Source organism: Solea solea, chromosome 7, assembly GCF_958295425.1.
Source record: "Solea solea chromosome 7, fSolSol10.1, whole genome shotgun sequence".
NCBI classification, from domain to species: Eukaryota; Metazoa; Chordata; class Actinopteri; order Pleuronectiformes; family Soleidae; genus Solea; species Solea solea.
In genome coordinates this window covers 19,088,441-19,105,079 of record NC_081140.1, presented here as the reverse complement: position 1 = coordinate 19,105,079, position 16,639 = coordinate 19,088,441, and the positions used below count along the sequence as shown (strand labels likewise).

Sequence of the window (16,639 nt, the reverse complement as noted above, 5' to 3'; positions counted from 1 at the left end):
GTCATGCAAAAACATTAAACCACAGGTATGTGGGTAGGAGGTGGTGCCTCACCTTTCTCACCAACAGTCCCAGGCTGTCCTGGGTCTCCACTGGGGCCAGTTTTGCCCTGGGGCCCTGGGGACCCTGGAAAACCTGGAGGGCCTAGTTTACCTACAGGACCTTCAAGGCCAAAACCTGGAGGACCCACTGCCCCAATCTCACCCTTTTCCCCTTGAAAGCCTGAAATGAAATACATGTATGGTTTGTTTAAATTTTAGCTAGGTAAAGGATGCTACTGCTATTTTATTATTTGTATCTGTAACTATGTAAAGTGGTAAAGGGTTACCTGGGGGTCCTATTGGTCCCCGAGGACCAAGGGCACCCCTAGAACCTGGTTTTCCTGCATCACATGAGTTAGGTGAGGAACCTAGGGGACCACTTATCCCCGGTGCTCCATCCTGTCCTCTTTGGCCCTTTAGTCCCGGGCCCCCGGACAGACCCAGGGCTCCTAGATATACATCATATTGTGTTTTTATTCACAGTGTGAGTGACGCTTATCTAGACATATTCAGTCATAAACTCCACAGTGTTCACCTTGTAGTCCATCACTGCCAGGGGGTCCGGGGACTCCCTTAGATCCTGGAGAACCCAGTGGTCCTGGGAAGCCGATAGGTCCAGAAGGACCAACATCCGATTCCCCTGCTGGGCCCCTCAGTCCAGGGGAGCCTGGGATCCCAGGAGTTCCTGGTAAATAGTAAAACATTTTTGAAAACCTCTGCCAAAGAGTTGCAAATTCTGTGCAAAAAAATTGTTTCAAAGAGAATGAGTAGGTGCGGAGTGACTGTACCCGGTTCTCCACCATAACTGAATCCTTCAAGGCCTTCATCTCCAGTATCTCCAACAAAGCCTTGAGGTCCTACAGATGATACAGATGGGGGACAAATTACAGGATAAGGTACCAAAGTGTGTTTGTAAGAACATCTTCAGTGCTCTTCGATAGACCTTGTAAAGGATAATGAAAACCTCAGAGAATTACAAGATATAGTTAAGTAATCAGACAGTTATGACAGGTGTACCCTACTACCTTGTCGTCCAGGTAGTCCAGGTAGTCCAGACTGTCCTTGGTTTCCTTTAATACCATCAGGTCCAGTGGTGCCTTGAAAACCAGAAGGTCCCGGGTGTCCTGCATTACCTAAATAGGTGGACAAGTCAGTAGACGGATAAAAAGACAAAGGTGAGTAGATAGATGTTACCAATTATGTGTACCTGAATCTCCTGTGTCTCCCTTCTGTCCAGGGGGCCCAGGGTTTCTGGGTACACAGGGCAGAGTGTCACCTGCAATACAAGTCAAACAAGAATAGGTGATTGTGTGGATGAATTGGATAAAAGGGTTATTGATAATTTAAAGGAAGAGGTAAGCTTGATTCTTACCATTGGTCCCTTTTGGCCCAGAGGCACCCTGGATTCCTGGAAGTCCTGGGTCACCAGGGGGCCCACGCTCTCCAAGAGCACCGATGATACCAATTCCAAGAGAACCTGGAGATCCTAATAATCCCTTTGGACCTGAAAATCCAGGGAAGCCTCCGTCCCCAGGAAAACTGCTAAAACTGACTCCCTGAAATTAAATCAACAGATTTAACCATGTCCATGTCCTGAATTAGATATTGCTGAGTTAAGTTGGAGCAACTGACTAACCTGGGGACCAGGCTCTCCAGGGGCCCCTGGGAGCCCATTAGGTCCTCTTCTACCAGAGAATCCTTTTCTGCCGGGTGGGCCAAGCTGGCCCTGGTTTCCCTTCTCACCTGGAGTCAAAGGTCAGATCACAGTCACAGTCACATGACTTCAACAACTTCCTGAAGTGGTTGTTAATGCAATTAACATAAAGTAAAAAAGTAAAAAAGTGTTGCAGAGGAAGGAGTGCATATTTAAGCAGGAAACTAACAGGTGATAGACCCACCTTTCGTGTCCACCACAATGAAATCTCCCTTCTGACCTTTGAACCCTTTAACACCCGGAACCCCCCCAAAACCCTGCAAAGAAAACGATAAATCCATTTTTTTTAAAAAATGACACAAAAAAAAAATCTCACTGAAATTTTATCTCTGAGCCTTTGCTTCAGTAACTCACCTGTTGTCCAATTTCTCCAACATCACCAGGTAAGCCTTTCTCTCCTATCTGCCCTAGTGTCCCCGGGACTCCAGGAAACCCTGGGTGGCCCGGGTCCCCTTCAGGCCCTAGGGGGCCACTTAGTGTACGAGGACAGCCACAGGAACAGTCACCATGAGAGCCTGAAACACCGATTTTAATCAGTAACACAAAGGCTGAAGCTTGATTTGCTCAGGGAAATAGCCTTAAGCCTCTGTTCTTTTCATTAAAAGGACAGTTCAGGTCTAGGTGTAGTTATATGAGGTACTGACACATGGTCACTACTGAATACATTGTGTGTGGGAAGGCAGTTGGTCCATGACATACCTCTGGAGGTATGGAGATGTCTGGGGGAGAAAGCAGTGGACTTTTTGACCAGATTATTTAATACAATTTTGGAGAGTAAGAAAGTGTAGTGGTACCAATTTTAGAGAACAAGGGTGATGAAACTGTAGTAACTATAGAAGTATTAAGTTGATCAGCCACATCATAAAGATGTGGTAAAGAGTTGTTGAAGCTTGGCTAGGGAAAGCGGTGAAGATCAGTGAGCAGCAGAATGGGTTCATGCCAAGAAAGAGTACCACAGATGTGATGTTTGCTTTGAGAGTGCTGATGGAAATAACCCTGAACTGTAAACCTGGATATAAACAATGACAATGACCTTTGACCCCTGGGAAGCCCTGAGCCCCTGGAGGTCCTTGTTGACCAGCAATACAGTAACGACCTGAGGAGAGAAACATGTATTTAAAGGGGCTTTAGGTAAAACATGTAAAACAGTGGCAGTTATATAATACTTAAATTAGATTTTTAAAAAGTTGTCAGATTGCAGGACACTGAAGAGTCATGAGCGTCATGTCTGACACAGAAATAAAACCAAACAATATTGGACTGTAGATCAGTTAAAAAGACCCAAAAATATTGGAACCATGCCTTAATCCCCAACATTTAGCAAGGACATTTCTAAAATCTCAATCTCTAACAGCGGAATCTGGTTTTAGCGACGGCACTGCTGAAAGCTGGTGATCGTGAGCCAAATCACAACCTGTTCAGCCGTATTTTAGTTCAGTGACTGTGTCAGACAGAGTTTGAGCTATGAAGTAATGGAAGATGACTTTCCTGATACCAAACCGAGGTATCAAGTCCTGCTGGAACTGTATAATGGAAAAGCGCCATGAATCGACAGTAGGTTTGAATGTGGGAGTGAATGGTTGTTCGTCTCTGTATGTTTTGGCCTGGCAACCTGTCCGGGATGTACCCCGCCTTTCGCTCCTATGTCATCAACCCTCATGTGGAGGGTTGACAATGAATAAATGAATGTTTCCTTCATCTCTGATTTGTCATTCATTTTATTACTCGGCAAAATACATTTCTTTTGTAATGTACCTTTAACAGGAGGACAACATTAAGTGATATAAGTGAAATACATAATCTTTTCTTATCTCAACTATTTATTTTCCAGGTACGAGACCAGAGGTTAACAACAACTCTGGTACCTGGAATCCCTGGCTCTCCTTTCATTCCTCTAGGTCCAGGGCGGCCTGGTTTTCCAGGTTCTCCAGGTGTGGGTCCATCTTTAATCACCAGACCTGGATCTCCTCTATCCCCCTTGGATCCTGGAACTCCACTCTGCCCCACAAACCCTGGTGGACCTGAGGAGGAACCATCAAAAAACTGTATCCACCTTAAATCTTAAAACATAAAAAAAAATGATCTTTTGCCCTTGTTTAACTTTATAGTTTTAACTTTCATAACATTTTACATTTTAGAGCTTTTGTTACATATTTATAACTTTGTTAAATAATTTACAAAACTATACATAATTAAAAAATGTGTAACTAATAGAACATTTATATTTGTAACTTAAGACATTAATATAACTGTATTTTTTAACATTTATAATAAGATAAGATAAAATTTGTGCTCATATATAAATAGCATTTATATATTTTACAATATTTAAAATATATAAATACAAGTTCTATCATGCATAATCCTTACCATTTAGAACCACAAATTATAAATACATTTTTATTTACATATGCACTCACACACAGGTTTGTGCAGCTATTCTTCTTATGACACTGCATTGACTTCCATTCATTTAGACCACCTAAAGAAAGCATTAAAGATAACCTTTACTATAACCACTGAATGCCTAACTCTATAATTGACCATATCACATTCAAATCTTAGGCCTAACTTTAACCAGTTCCTCAGAAATTAGGTTCTGCCTCATTAGGACCAGGTTTTGGTCTCCATAAGGGCTACTGGTCCTGACAAGGCTAGTGTTTATGTCAGTAGAGGTCCTAAAGAGGTAACAAATACAGTGCACACACGCACACAAAAAGAACAAAGGGAGGAAAATGTTCCTTTGTTGTTTTGCAGTAATTGAAAGTCCACTTAATGCCTTGTTGGGATCTTATATAACCTTTACTGTCATTGTCATATGTTTATGAATCATACCAGGTATTGATCTGCCAGGGGCTCCCGGGGGTCCGTGCATTCCCATCAGCCCCATGTCACCTGGAGGGCCACTGAGTCCAGGTGGCCCGGGGTCCCCGTCTTCACCTGAAAAATAGGAGGCAGTTCACTGGCATCATAATGACATCATGTGGCAGTGATAGAGGGTAAAAGACAATGTGAAGGCAAACTGCATGAACGAATGAATGAATGAATGAATGAATGAATGAATGAATGTGGCACTAAGCAGTGTTTTCTTCCTGATCTGAGGTAGCCATGTTTGTTTAATTTTTAGGTTCTTCTGCAATGTGCCGGTTGTGTCATTTATTTACCAAGCTGATTGATCAATTTGTATTGATTGTACCTGTGTGTGAGACTTCTGTCTCTTGAGTGAGGCCTTTAGGTCCCAGATCTCCCATCACGCCCTAGGAACAGACTGACTCGTTACGTCACAGACAAGAGGTCATCTCCAATTGAAAAAGTAATTACAGAGAATGGTTGTTTGGATTCACCTGACTTCAGCACACACACGTTACAGACGGACAAACTGACTGACCTTAAGACCTTCTCGTCCAATCAGACCAGGCAGACCTGGGCTTCCTCGAATCCCCTAGATATAGAGAGACAGACCCAGCTTTTAAAAGGGAAGCTTCTGGCGTTTGATTGGCTGAGAGGTGTGTGTCGTCTGTCATAGAACATGGCAGACGGTACTTAAACACAACGCAGTCAACACTGTAGAGCTAATAAGCACTTTGATAACACTGAAATAACATCACAATAAAAGTAACAACACTGAAAATAGTAACTAAGACGGTAAAATAACAGCATTGTAAAAGCAACACTGCACCACAACTGTTAAGAACTGTAACAGTGAAAATACGCTGTCAAACAGACAGCACTCTGAAATATCACCTTATATTATTTGACATAAATTATTGAATTTACAAATATACAATAAAAAAAAAAATCAACTTCCATATAAAAGTTAATATGCTGCTTTAGTATAAGTAAAATTTCTGTGTGTCACATCAACTCACCTTAAAACCTTTTTCTCCAGGCAGACCGGAATTACCAAAATCTCCCTGAAACACATTACATGAGATAACATGGATGCTGATGTTTTGTTAGTACAAGTCAGTACTTAGTACTGTATATGAGTCAGGATGATCATATTAACTGCACTTTATCATCCTTTAATTGATTATTTACCCGCGTCCCAGGGAATCCCAGAAGCCCTTTCTCTCCTTTGATTCCAGGGAAACTGTCCTGACCCTGAAAGCACACATGCACACACACGAAAAACAAATAAATAATCAGTATCTCTCAGTATGTTCTAATCTGATTAACCAGGCATGTTCGTCAGGTGTGATCAGTAACGTACCAGACGTCCCGGTGGTCCGCAAGCTCCTTTGACCCCTCGACGACCCTGAGGAACCAAGAAAACCAACATCAGAACCAACAGTTGTAATCTGATTGGCTGTAACAAGTGAACTGCTGCCCACCTGCTCTCCTTTGAGGTATGAGTCTTCAGGAGGGTCGACATATTCAAAGGGCCCCGGTGGCCCCTGCAGGCCCTGATCACCCTGTGCATGATACACAACACTGTGACTGCTGTAACAGGTACACTTTAGCCACGCCCACACTCTGACGCCACCGCAGCTGTCAGGAATGAGGCAATTGCTGTGATGTCACTGAGGGGACGCGGTCTGAAGGAAAGAGTCTCTGAGTGTTTACCTCTTCTCCTTTCTGTCCAGGTATAGATCGACCTTCTTCTCCCTGAAACATAAACACATCAGTGTGATCAATCATACATATAAACCAAAGACTATATTCTCAGGGTATCTGAAACGCTCACAGTAAATTAATAAAGTAATTAATAATTTAAATAAATAAAACTTGAGGTATGTTTACATCATGGTTTCAAATAGAAGCCCGTTGAATTGAGGTCTAGTGGAAAATTTGCCTATTTCTCACTTGATTTACAACGTCAGTATTAGAGCTGAAACAATTATTCGATGAATCGATTATTAATCGATTACTCAATTAATCTACAACTATTTTGATAATCGATGAATCGGTTTAAAGCTTTTTTCGTGATTAAAACAAGATTTCCGATTGTTTAAGCTTCTTAAATGTGAGTATTTTCTTGATTTCTTTGTTCCGGATAACAAAGAAATCATTAAAAGTAAATCATTTTGGTTTGTGGACAAAACAAGACAATTGAGAACATAATCATTTCCAGGTTTAAAGAACACCGATCAACATTTTTTAAGGTTTTCTGATATTTTATGGACCAAACGATTAATCAAGAAAATAATCGACAGGTTAATCGATTATGAAAATAATCGTTAGTTGCAGCTCTAGTCAGTATGCATGTATCTGTGATATTAGTGGTCTTAATCTCTAGTTTCAGGTCTTAGAACAGGTTAATTATGTCAGAGGTAAATGGATGGTAAAGTACAGCACATATGAGTGGACACAAGTGTGATTGACAGCAATTTCTGGTGGCGAAACCTAAACATATGGTTGGCCAAATTACAAATCTCAAGGCTTCACAAAGGGACATCAGATTCTATTGGGTAATGTCACTATCGTTTGTAATATAATAAAATAACATTGTGTTTTCTGTATAATACTTACAGGTGGGCCCCTGGGACCAGGCAGACCAGGGAGACCCTGTACAGAGAAACAGACAGGATCAGAGATGGCAGACTTCACCCCATTCACACAAGCCTCTGGCGCCCTCTGTTGGTCATGTTGGCAAGTGCAGAGAATGCGACATGCACAGACACACACACACACACACACACAGCGCTACCAAAAACAATACGGCGCTCAGTGATAAAAAGAAAATGAAAAGAGGAGGAGAGTAGAGTCCATGACATTTAAATTGTCTCAGACAGTTTGGAGATTTGAAGTAGGTCCTGTTGTTTACAAACAAATAAAAGCTGTAGTGAAACTGTTGCCGATGTGAAAGCTACATTTGGTGGATATAGATTTGCAAAATGTTATCAATGTTCAGTATATCACATGAAAAAAGCCTTTGCACGCCTGATGTGCAAGAGTTAAAGTGAAAATGTCAGTTTTCAAATGGCATATCAATACACTTGTACACCTTGTTTATGATGCAGTGTTCCCAGTAGTACTTAAATGCACATGTCCTTCAAAGAAGTAACGTAAAATGTGTAAAAACCAAACATTGATTTATTTGACTCACATTGGTCCCATCCAGTCCTGCTAGACCCACACTTCCCATTGGGCCAGGAAGTCCCTGTTCACCCTGCAGGGAGAGAGAGAGAGAGAGTTGTTTCAGGTTGATGTGTCATATGCTGCATCTTTGTTTGCTTGTTTGCTTGCTCTCACCTGTAGTCCTGGTAGTCCACTGAGCCCATCATCTCCCTGTTTCACACACACACACACACACACACACAGTATTTTTGTCAAAATTAGGCAACATTAAGCAACAATGACTACAGACACTCACTACACTACACTACACACTACAGCCTTTCATAGACTACAACAGAGTGACAGCCACTAAAACCTGTACAGGAATACAAACAATAGGTCATCAAAGAGAAGGAGAATGAAAAAGAGAAAAACAAAATGCCAGATTAAACCCAGTTTCACACATAATCCCCTGTGATCAAATGTATCTGTGACAATACTAGTCCGGGTTCCTCTTGGTGGGAGCTCATCTTTTCAACATTATATTAATAACAAATATCTCAGTTAGCGTCAGAGCAAAGTATCATAGGACTCACAGGTATTCCAGAATGCTGTTTGAAGTAAACTGACGGATCTCCTCGAAACCCCTTCAGGCCTGGAATACCCTGCAACACACAACAGAGTTACCATGGCAACACTAGGCACATGCACTGTACAACTCAACAATAAAACAATGAATAGTGTCACATGCTTATCAGTTAGATTTTCCTCAAGGGTCTGGTGGAAAAAACGTCTCGATAGGACTAACTTGATAAAACATTACAGTATATACTATAATATAAGTTGGTCTACATTATCTTCAATGTGGACACACTATGAAATCTGAATGTATGAACCTGATGCATTGAGCACATATTTTAGTTTTCTCTCATCAGTATTTATTATAGATACATGTGTTACTGACCGCTTCTCCATCTGGTCCTTGTTCTCCAGGAAGTCCAGGCTCTCCCCTCTGTCCTCTGGTCCCATTACACCCATCCAGACCTGGAAAACCAGGACCTCCAGCCGGACCCGGGTGACCCTGAACACACAAAGAAATGCCCTCAGTGTGACATGACTAAAGCTGGACCATGTAGAGGACGTGACAGACGGATGGGGCGGGCCTTCTTACCGGAACTCCTTCTAAACCCGGAAATCCAAAAACACCAGGACTTCCCTGAAACAAGAAACACACGCTGCATTATGGGATGTCACAGATACACACCAGGTAAGGACTGTCACTGGTTGAAAGTGTTCATTCACCGAGTCTCCTTTCATTCCTTGGGCTCCAGTGAACCCCTCGTCTCCTCTGTGGCCCTTTTCTCCTGGAGGTCCCTGAGGACCTGGGAAGCCTGGGGGCCCCTGATTTCCCTGTTGTCCCAGACCACCTGGTGCCCCCTGCAGGAAATGGGATGCATGTTTAGAACCTGCACATGATATAACTGGCATTGGCAGGCTACAGTAGAACTTATTAGAACTCTACTCAGTGGAGGCTTTCACAGAAATGCTGCTCATTAACTTTGAATGTGACAGTGTGTTCTCGTGCATCGCTGAACTGCATTTGGATCCATTAATTTGCTTCACTTATGTTGAAATGTTCTACTTTTCAAGCAGCAGCGGGAGTGCCAGCCAATAAGAACGCGTTTAAGCAAATATTCCAGCACAGACTTACTGTATTTATGAATTTATTCTATAGACGGTCCAAACAGAGCTCTCACAAAAGGCTGTTTTTGTGAGGGTTATTGGAGACAGCCACCTCTGCCACTAGGATTCAGGTCTGTCCACCGTTTTGTTAGCACCAAATAGATTCTGATGAAAACAGAACATGGTGCGTTCACACCAAACCCAGTGTGACTCTTTGGGTCACATACAGAATCAACTTGATACAACTTGTGTGAACGATGTGATGCAAATAAACATGACATATTTGACACCACGTCAGTGCTGAGATTAGGAGATAGTTATTACTTGCAGTATCGCCAGGCGAGTAGTCACAGGTTGTGTTTACACAAAACAAAGTATAATTTTGTGTTCATTGTGAATGCACCTGTAAAATGTGATTCAATCTTATTGAGCTTTTGCTTTTTACTAAGCAAAGAGAACAATTGTTTTTAGCAGCTCAATGTTTTTGTTTCTTTTTTAAGATGGTTTTGATAAAACTGGACCACCACATTCAAAATCAACGAGAAGCAGTTTCAGCTGAACACTCCACAGCATACGTGTGAACGCAGCATCAGGTTTATGATGAACACATGCTGATATAATAGTGCTTTTACACGAGAACCAGGTGGCTATTATCCCTGACTTGTTTGAGTAGTTGACATGAATATGGTAACCAAAGCAGAATGCTTGAATGTTATTGGTAAACATTTAAGCTTAAAAACATCATGTAGGGCTCAATAATGTCATACATACAGTCATTTTATGTGGAGGAGAATTAAAATGGATCATTAATTTTGGATTAAATCAACTGTAATGAACAGTGCAGCCAGCAGGGAGAAGTGTTCACAAAAATACAGATGTCAGTGCATTAACATGAGGTTTCTCTGTGTGATCACAGGGGGGCAGTGTGACACAAACACGAAAACAACTACAACACACACTGACCCAACAGACTCACACACGTACGCACGCACACACACACACACACACACAATGGATGTGTGTTTGAACAGCAGCTCAGACAGTCAGGATGTTAAATCAGATGGAATGTTCCTTTAAATGAGCAGACATCAGATTAGACTGAAGCACACACAGACACACACAGACTCACGTTTGTGCATCTATTCTTCTTACGACACTGCATTGACTTCCATTCGTTTAGACAGCCCAAACAAAGCATTATCACGAAGCTTAACCATAACCAGCTACTGCATAACCTTAACCTTAACCTTACCGGAATTTAAATCCCAACCCCAAGCTTAACTGGTTCCTCAGAAATTAGTTCGGGCCTCATTAGGACCAGGTTTTCTGGCCCTGACATGGTCTTTTCCAGTGATGATTTTCAGTTTTAAATGTAGATAAAACTCGAACAAAACGTCTTTATAATCCACTAATTATCGCAGATTCTTTGCAGCACAGATGCACTTTAAACGCTGGACATTTTCCAGAGTTATAAAGTCTGTAAAAGCAGGGCTAACATACAGAGACAGTCAGTCATTCACTCACACCTATGGGCAATGGTGAGCATTCAGTTAACCTCTGCATGTCTTTGGACATGTGGGAGTAAACCAGAGCAAACCCACGCACACACACAAGGAGAACATGCGAACTCCACACACAAAGGCCTGGACCAGGACATAAACCTGCACTACTAGCCATGTGCAACGCTGTGTGGGCCCAAAAAAACACCATATACATTGTTGACAACCACCAGTAGAAACAGTCGACATCATGTGACACCACCTCTATGCAACACATAAACAGAACAGCAGCACATCTAATAATTGCCCACTGCCACACCGGCTTATGAGTGGCAAACACAGTAAACAAATGAGAATTTAAAGTGGCACAATTTCTGCTGTGATTGATTATAAATTATTAACTAATCGTGAATACGCCCACAGAGACAATAAGTGATAAACCTGTGGTGATCACAGATGATCATCATCAACCTGCTGGTTTTCCAGTTGAGATTAGGACCCTGTGTGTGATTGTGTGTGTGTGTGTGATGAGATGTGACAGCTGTGATCCTCTCTGTGTCCTTCTTTCTCTGAAACCTCTGAACTGTGAAATCACGGACACCTTCCCACAATCCTCTCTGGCTGTCTACCGCCCCCAGCTGTCCAAACACACACAAACACACACCCACATACACACACGGTTAAATGTTGTTGTTTACCAGATCAGCTGAGTGAAGTGACAACAAACACGTCATGTGATGATACCTGAGCCGCTTGATTGGTGTCAAACATCTGGATTAATAACCGCGTTGCCATGGTAACCATCTGGCATCACTGCGTCATTTCGGCATTTATTTGCTTCTCAGATTAGAGAAGGTGATTTTTTGTGTGTGTGTTTTACGAGCTGACAGTAAAGGTGTCACAGGTCTGTTAATAGAAAAAACGTTGAGCAGCTGTGATGATTTCATGCTGCTGCTGGCAGCTGATTGGCTGCTGTGTGTGTTGCTAGTCGCTGTCTCACCCTTGCTCCTTTGGCCGGGAAACACTGACAGGTGGAGCAGTCCCGCCCAGCGCACAACTCCATCTGGTCTCCCTGAAAACCAAAAGAGAACACAAACATTAAGTATCACGATAACATCATACTGTTTTCTGTTGTCATAGGGCTGCTCCTCAATCTGACTCCATCTCTAACCTGCATTAGGGAGCAGTACAGTGCTCTGTGTTTTCCTTTAGAGGCTGTTATGCAAATTAATTATATGTGGTTAAGGAAAGCAAACTTCATAACAGACAATTAGGCGACATCTTCACTTAAAGAAAACACACAGCTTGTTCTCATCTCCATGAACCTAACTTCCCTTTGGGTAAAGTGGGGTAAGGACTAGTGATGGGTATCGGCCAGTATAGGTATGGGTCCTACGCTGGTCAAAAGCACTGGATCGGATATCGTACAGATACAAATGTAAAATGAGGTACAATCATCGCATGCTTCTCTATGCGCACACTCAGAAATCAGCAAAAGCATTTTAGCAGAACAATATTTGTTACACAGTGGGAGAATTGTGTCTTTGAAATGACTCAGCACAAATGTGTTGTTAACAGCTTCATAGTTCATAAATGGTCTAAAATGACTGTATCAGTTTAATATCGGTATCCTTAGATACTCCAGTTTGTGATATCAGTATTGGACACTATAACATTGGACAATATTTTCTCACTACTTGTACTTGAAGACAGACGTCCTACATCCAGTCACAATAATGATGTCTTAACCGGGCTTGATTTAAAATCCTGAGTCCCCAATGTCCAAGACCTAGACAGGCTTAAGTAAAAATGTTTGTGTCTGAGACTGAGACCTTCAGAAAATGGTTTTGATACCAATACTAGTCTGGAGTATGACAACATTAACAGCTGAACCTTTTTGATAAGCATTTCTTGTACCTGGCTGTTGAATTACACAACTGTGGTGTAGTGGTTCTAGTGGACTATTGGACGTGTGGCATTAAAGTTTGCTGGACCAGTGAATCAGTGTCTTATCTGGATTGCACCTTGATTCACTGGTCAAGGTGATGGTTTTGGACACAGTCTGACAGATTTCTGACTGAAGCAGCATTTAGGTTTTCAGACAATGAGGAATGTAAACACAAGACAATCTCATCTGAGATTCCCAGTAAGCAGACAGCTGACTGTGTGTGTGTGTGTGTGTTTATGTTTATCAGATCACGTCTGTGACGTTTATACTTCTCTTTTTCCGACGAACTGACTCTGAAACGTCTGAATGAAGCAGCCTCTGTCCAACTGGTATGAAATTGCAGCTGCGGCTCTAACAAAAGGCTGTGTGTTTATGCTGCATGTTCATTACAGTCTAATAAAACAAGTGCGTTAAAGTAATTAAAGTCAACACAACTTCACCCCAAGTTCTTTGGCTTTAGGCTTTGGGTGTTGTAGGGCTGTCCTGTTTGACATACCTCTGCCACACTGCATGGACATCAGGGACGGCAGGAGTGGCAGAGAGGGGTTGTGTTCCAACTACAGATGGATTACACTCCTCAGCCTCCCTGTACAGACCTACAGTACAACAGGGTGCTGGAGAGTCTGTCCATGATAATCAGATAGTTTGACTGCGATGTTATCGTATAGATATCATCTTTGTAGTTCAGCCTTCATGACAGTATTCACTGTTACAGATTTACGTGATTAGGTATAGGCGATCGGCCAAGTATGTTCCATTAAAATTTGGTAGGAAACTACCAACAGATAAAAAAAAAATTATTAAGTTATCAAGGATTGCCTTAGAATGGAAAAATATCTCTGTATATCTCAGCGACGTCTTTACAGATCAGGATTGATTCTGTCTTCTGTGAAAATGGCAATAGCAATAAACAGGTAACGTTCTATACAGATCCAGAAAGTCTTCTGAACCCAGTGGATCAAAATGTAAACATTTCAGGTGCCAGTATGTAAAACGCAAATAACAAAGTGTTAACAACCAAAGTGTGGGTCAGGACAGTACTGCAGGTGGACCATGAAAGGTTATTAAATATAAATATGTAGGATTGATTTTGAAGAAATACTTATTAAAAATAAAACAAAGCCATGGCATTTAAATTATATTTTATTTTTATTTTATCTGACCTAATAATAATATGGGGTGTGTGTGTGTTCCACCGACTCGACACAGTTAAGTTGCATTTCCACTAGCATTCTTAGTACCTGCTCTGGCGAGGTTCCAAGCGAACTGAGGGGCTATATATAAAAGGGGCTATAGTAATCTATATATAGCAATATTGTGACATTGTGTATAAATATGTATAAATATCCAGCTGGTCAGCATATAGGCCTAATATTTCTGTATTTGCACTCAGTGTTAATTAGTTCATTTTAATACGTATTTTGTTATTTATGTTGATGGATAATTATTGTACACTTTGAGAGTGAGCACTTTGTTATGAAGCTAAACCTTTAAAAGATAACATGGAGTCCAGCTGTAACAACCACATGCATGTGTTGATAGATATGCAAGTTTAGAAATAAGGTGAAGTGAACTGATAATTAATCTGCACTAAATGTTTGTATTGAAAACAATAATATATATATGGGAATGTCTTGTGTTGTTCCTGGCACTCTTAAATTTGGGAATGGCTGGTATAGAACAATCAAAAATATTATAAATAAATTACACCCTTTGCAATTTGATAATTGTTGTTTCAAATGGGGATTTTAATTTGAAAATGCTTGATTGTTCTGCCCTGGAGGCAACACATGGAAAAAGAGATTTCAGCTACTCATAAATCTTATAAAATCTACATCAACATGAGTTTTTAAAGCTTGCAAATATGTTTACTGCTTTATCTTGTGCTGCTGTTCCACTGCTGCATCATTTGGTAAATTTGTACATTTTAATCTAAGTAGGTAGATTTCAAACACAAACAAACACAATCAAACAAGTGAGAAAACAACACATTTGAACTTATTTCATGTGGCAGCAGTGGATCAACACACACACAGATATTACATATTTAGATAGCTAAGCCTGAACATAACCTTCTGCAGCTGGATTGAAGACTTCCTGACCCACCACACTTGGGGTGTGCATAACAAACTTCATCATAAAATGCCGGCAACACAACAGTCATTGGCATAATCTTCAACAACACTGAGTCAGCATACTAGGATGAGGATGAGGAGCAAAATTCAGTTCCTATTGGAAAAGGCTGTCTAATTCCAAAATAAAGCTGTCAAGATGTTCTTCAGACATCAGAGACTAAAGCTGATAAAGAATTTATATGTTGATCAGTAATGTCACTGCTGGCAGCCATGTTTTCACTCAAGCAGGCCTCTACTCTATCAGTGGTTTTACTTGGATAAAATATCTGATTACTTGCTCCTCTGTTGTCTGGCGATGCTATAGACAGACCAGGTGAACCTCTGTTAAACGGACCGGGGACTGTTCCCCCTCATACCCATGCTGATGCTCCCTATTGATGCCCTGACTGTTTTTTTTTTCTCCATGGGCCCCAGACGGCCAGTTTCCCAGCATGCATCAGTGTTTTTGTAGCAGCCGCATTCCAACAGCGTTGTGTAAACGAGGTTACCAGTCAGGCGTGGCTATCAGCATCAGGAATGTGGCTATCGCTCTATCTGCTGTCACTTTGTTCTGAAAGTCGGCGCTCACATCATCCTCCACCACTGGGGCAACTGTTGCCCTCTAGCATCTGCGGTCAACGCCGCACTCACGCCATCCGCTGTTCCCCGCATAAACCAAGTCCCACTGCTGCTCATCGATCCCTCCTTCCTCTCACGGTTTCTCCATCCAAGACACCACACTGGCGCTAAATGGCCAAATAGACAGAAGAACGGCTGACTGGCTGGCTGCTGTTCTCACACAGTCTGAACTTGATAACCTCAGATAACCCATTCCTGAACTTCTGAGTAAATCAACAGAACACTCTCTGGCCCGCTTTTACACGGGGCATTAGATAGCGATTGGTGATTGGATAGCGATCAGATCATGATGTGGACACCGGAGACGTAAATGCATATGGTGAGGCGCTATTCGATCATTATCTGATCACAGAAAGTGCATTTTAATGCCAGGTGTAACGGGGGCAAATAGAGGACAAATGGGTAGTTTCTTACTGAAGAAGAAGGCTCTTGGATGAGGCTGTAGCCGTCGCCATCTTTGTTCTTACCATGGCTAGAGGCTCTGCGGCAATAATAAAAGCTTTCAAGATTCCAACAAACACTGGTTATGTTACGTGATATATCCTAATAGGGCCCCTCAATCATAATCCACAGATTCTGTTATTCACCCCTGATATCTGAAAGGGGCCCCTCAGCCAAATAACACTGGTAATTGGGTGATTTCTTTCCAGGGCCCCTTACCTTGTGTTATCCACCCCTGATGTCTTAACAGGACCTCAAATAACAAAGGTTAACTTATGTATGTAATTGGGCCCTTCAATCATATTATTATCAGCATTTGTGTTAGGCCTCAACTGGGCAACCAGTACTTTTTTTCTTCGGCACATCCTTTCTTTTTTTTGCAACAAAAACTTGAACAACCTAAAACAGAATGTTATGAAGCCAAGCTAATTCTAAAAGTTAAGCCAAATCCACATGGAAACGGAGTGAAATGTAAACGTTCTTAAAAATTACCTGCAAATTGTTTCAGGAAATGTCTCCAGCCATCAACATGACTGAAAACGCTGTAGTACATATGCCAGGC

The 16,639-nt window shown here is 41.6% G+C and overlaps 2 protein-coding genes across 2 annotated transcripts in view; one reads left to right on the top strand and one right to left on the bottom strand.

The window, feature by feature from the left end:
• The window catches only part of col4a4 (collagen, type IV, alpha 4), a 30,841-nt gene that overhangs the window by 9,622 nt on the left and 4,580 nt on the right, over positions 1-16,639 (bottom strand). The window contains exons 4-31 of the mRNA XM_058635032.1: positions 11,936-12,007; positions 9,056-9,190; positions 8,925-8,969; positions 8,718-8,834; positions 8,350-8,418; positions 7,949-7,984; positions 7,803-7,865; positions 7,226-7,261; positions 6,320-6,361; positions 6,088-6,168; positions 5,967-6,011; positions 5,795-5,857; positions 5,623-5,667; positions 5,142-5,195; positions 4,950-5,010; positions 4,589-4,693; positions 3,619-3,774; positions 2,787-2,849; positions 2,108-2,268; positions 1,938-2,010; positions 1,676-1,782; positions 1,412-1,595; positions 1,247-1,315; positions 1,065-1,172; positions 828-896; positions 575-724; positions 327-488; positions 53-220 (exon numbers count right to left, since the gene is read on the bottom strand). Coding sequence (XP_058491015.1) covers positions 53-220; positions 327-488; positions 575-724; positions 828-896; positions 1,065-1,172; positions 1,247-1,315; positions 1,412-1,595; positions 1,676-1,782; positions 1,938-2,010; positions 2,108-2,268; positions 2,787-2,849; positions 3,619-3,774; positions 4,589-4,693; positions 4,950-5,010; positions 5,142-5,195; positions 5,623-5,667; positions 5,795-5,857; positions 5,967-6,011; positions 6,088-6,168; positions 6,320-6,361; positions 7,226-7,261; positions 7,803-7,865; positions 7,949-7,984; positions 8,350-8,418; positions 8,718-8,834; positions 8,925-8,969; positions 9,056-9,190; positions 11,936-12,007 — 2,539 coding nt within the window. The remainder of the gene's footprint in view (positions 1-52; positions 221-326; positions 489-574; positions 725-827; positions 897-1,064; positions 1,173-1,246; positions 1,316-1,411; positions 1,596-1,675; positions 1,783-1,937; positions 2,011-2,107; positions 2,269-2,786; positions 2,850-3,618; positions 3,775-4,588; positions 4,694-4,949; positions 5,011-5,141; positions 5,196-5,622; positions 5,668-5,794; positions 5,858-5,966; positions 6,012-6,087; positions 6,169-6,319; positions 6,362-7,225; positions 7,262-7,802; positions 7,866-7,948; positions 7,985-8,349; positions 8,419-8,717; positions 8,835-8,924; positions 8,970-9,055; positions 9,191-11,935; positions 12,008-16,639) is intronic.
• The window catches only part of col4a3 (collagen, type IV, alpha 3), a 38,597-nt gene continuing 30,711 nt past the window's right edge, over positions 8,754-16,639 (top strand). The window contains exon 1 of the mRNA XM_058635031.1: positions 8,754-9,020. The gene's annotated coding sequence lies outside the window, so the exon portion shown is untranslated. The remainder of the gene's footprint in view (positions 9,021-16,639) is intronic.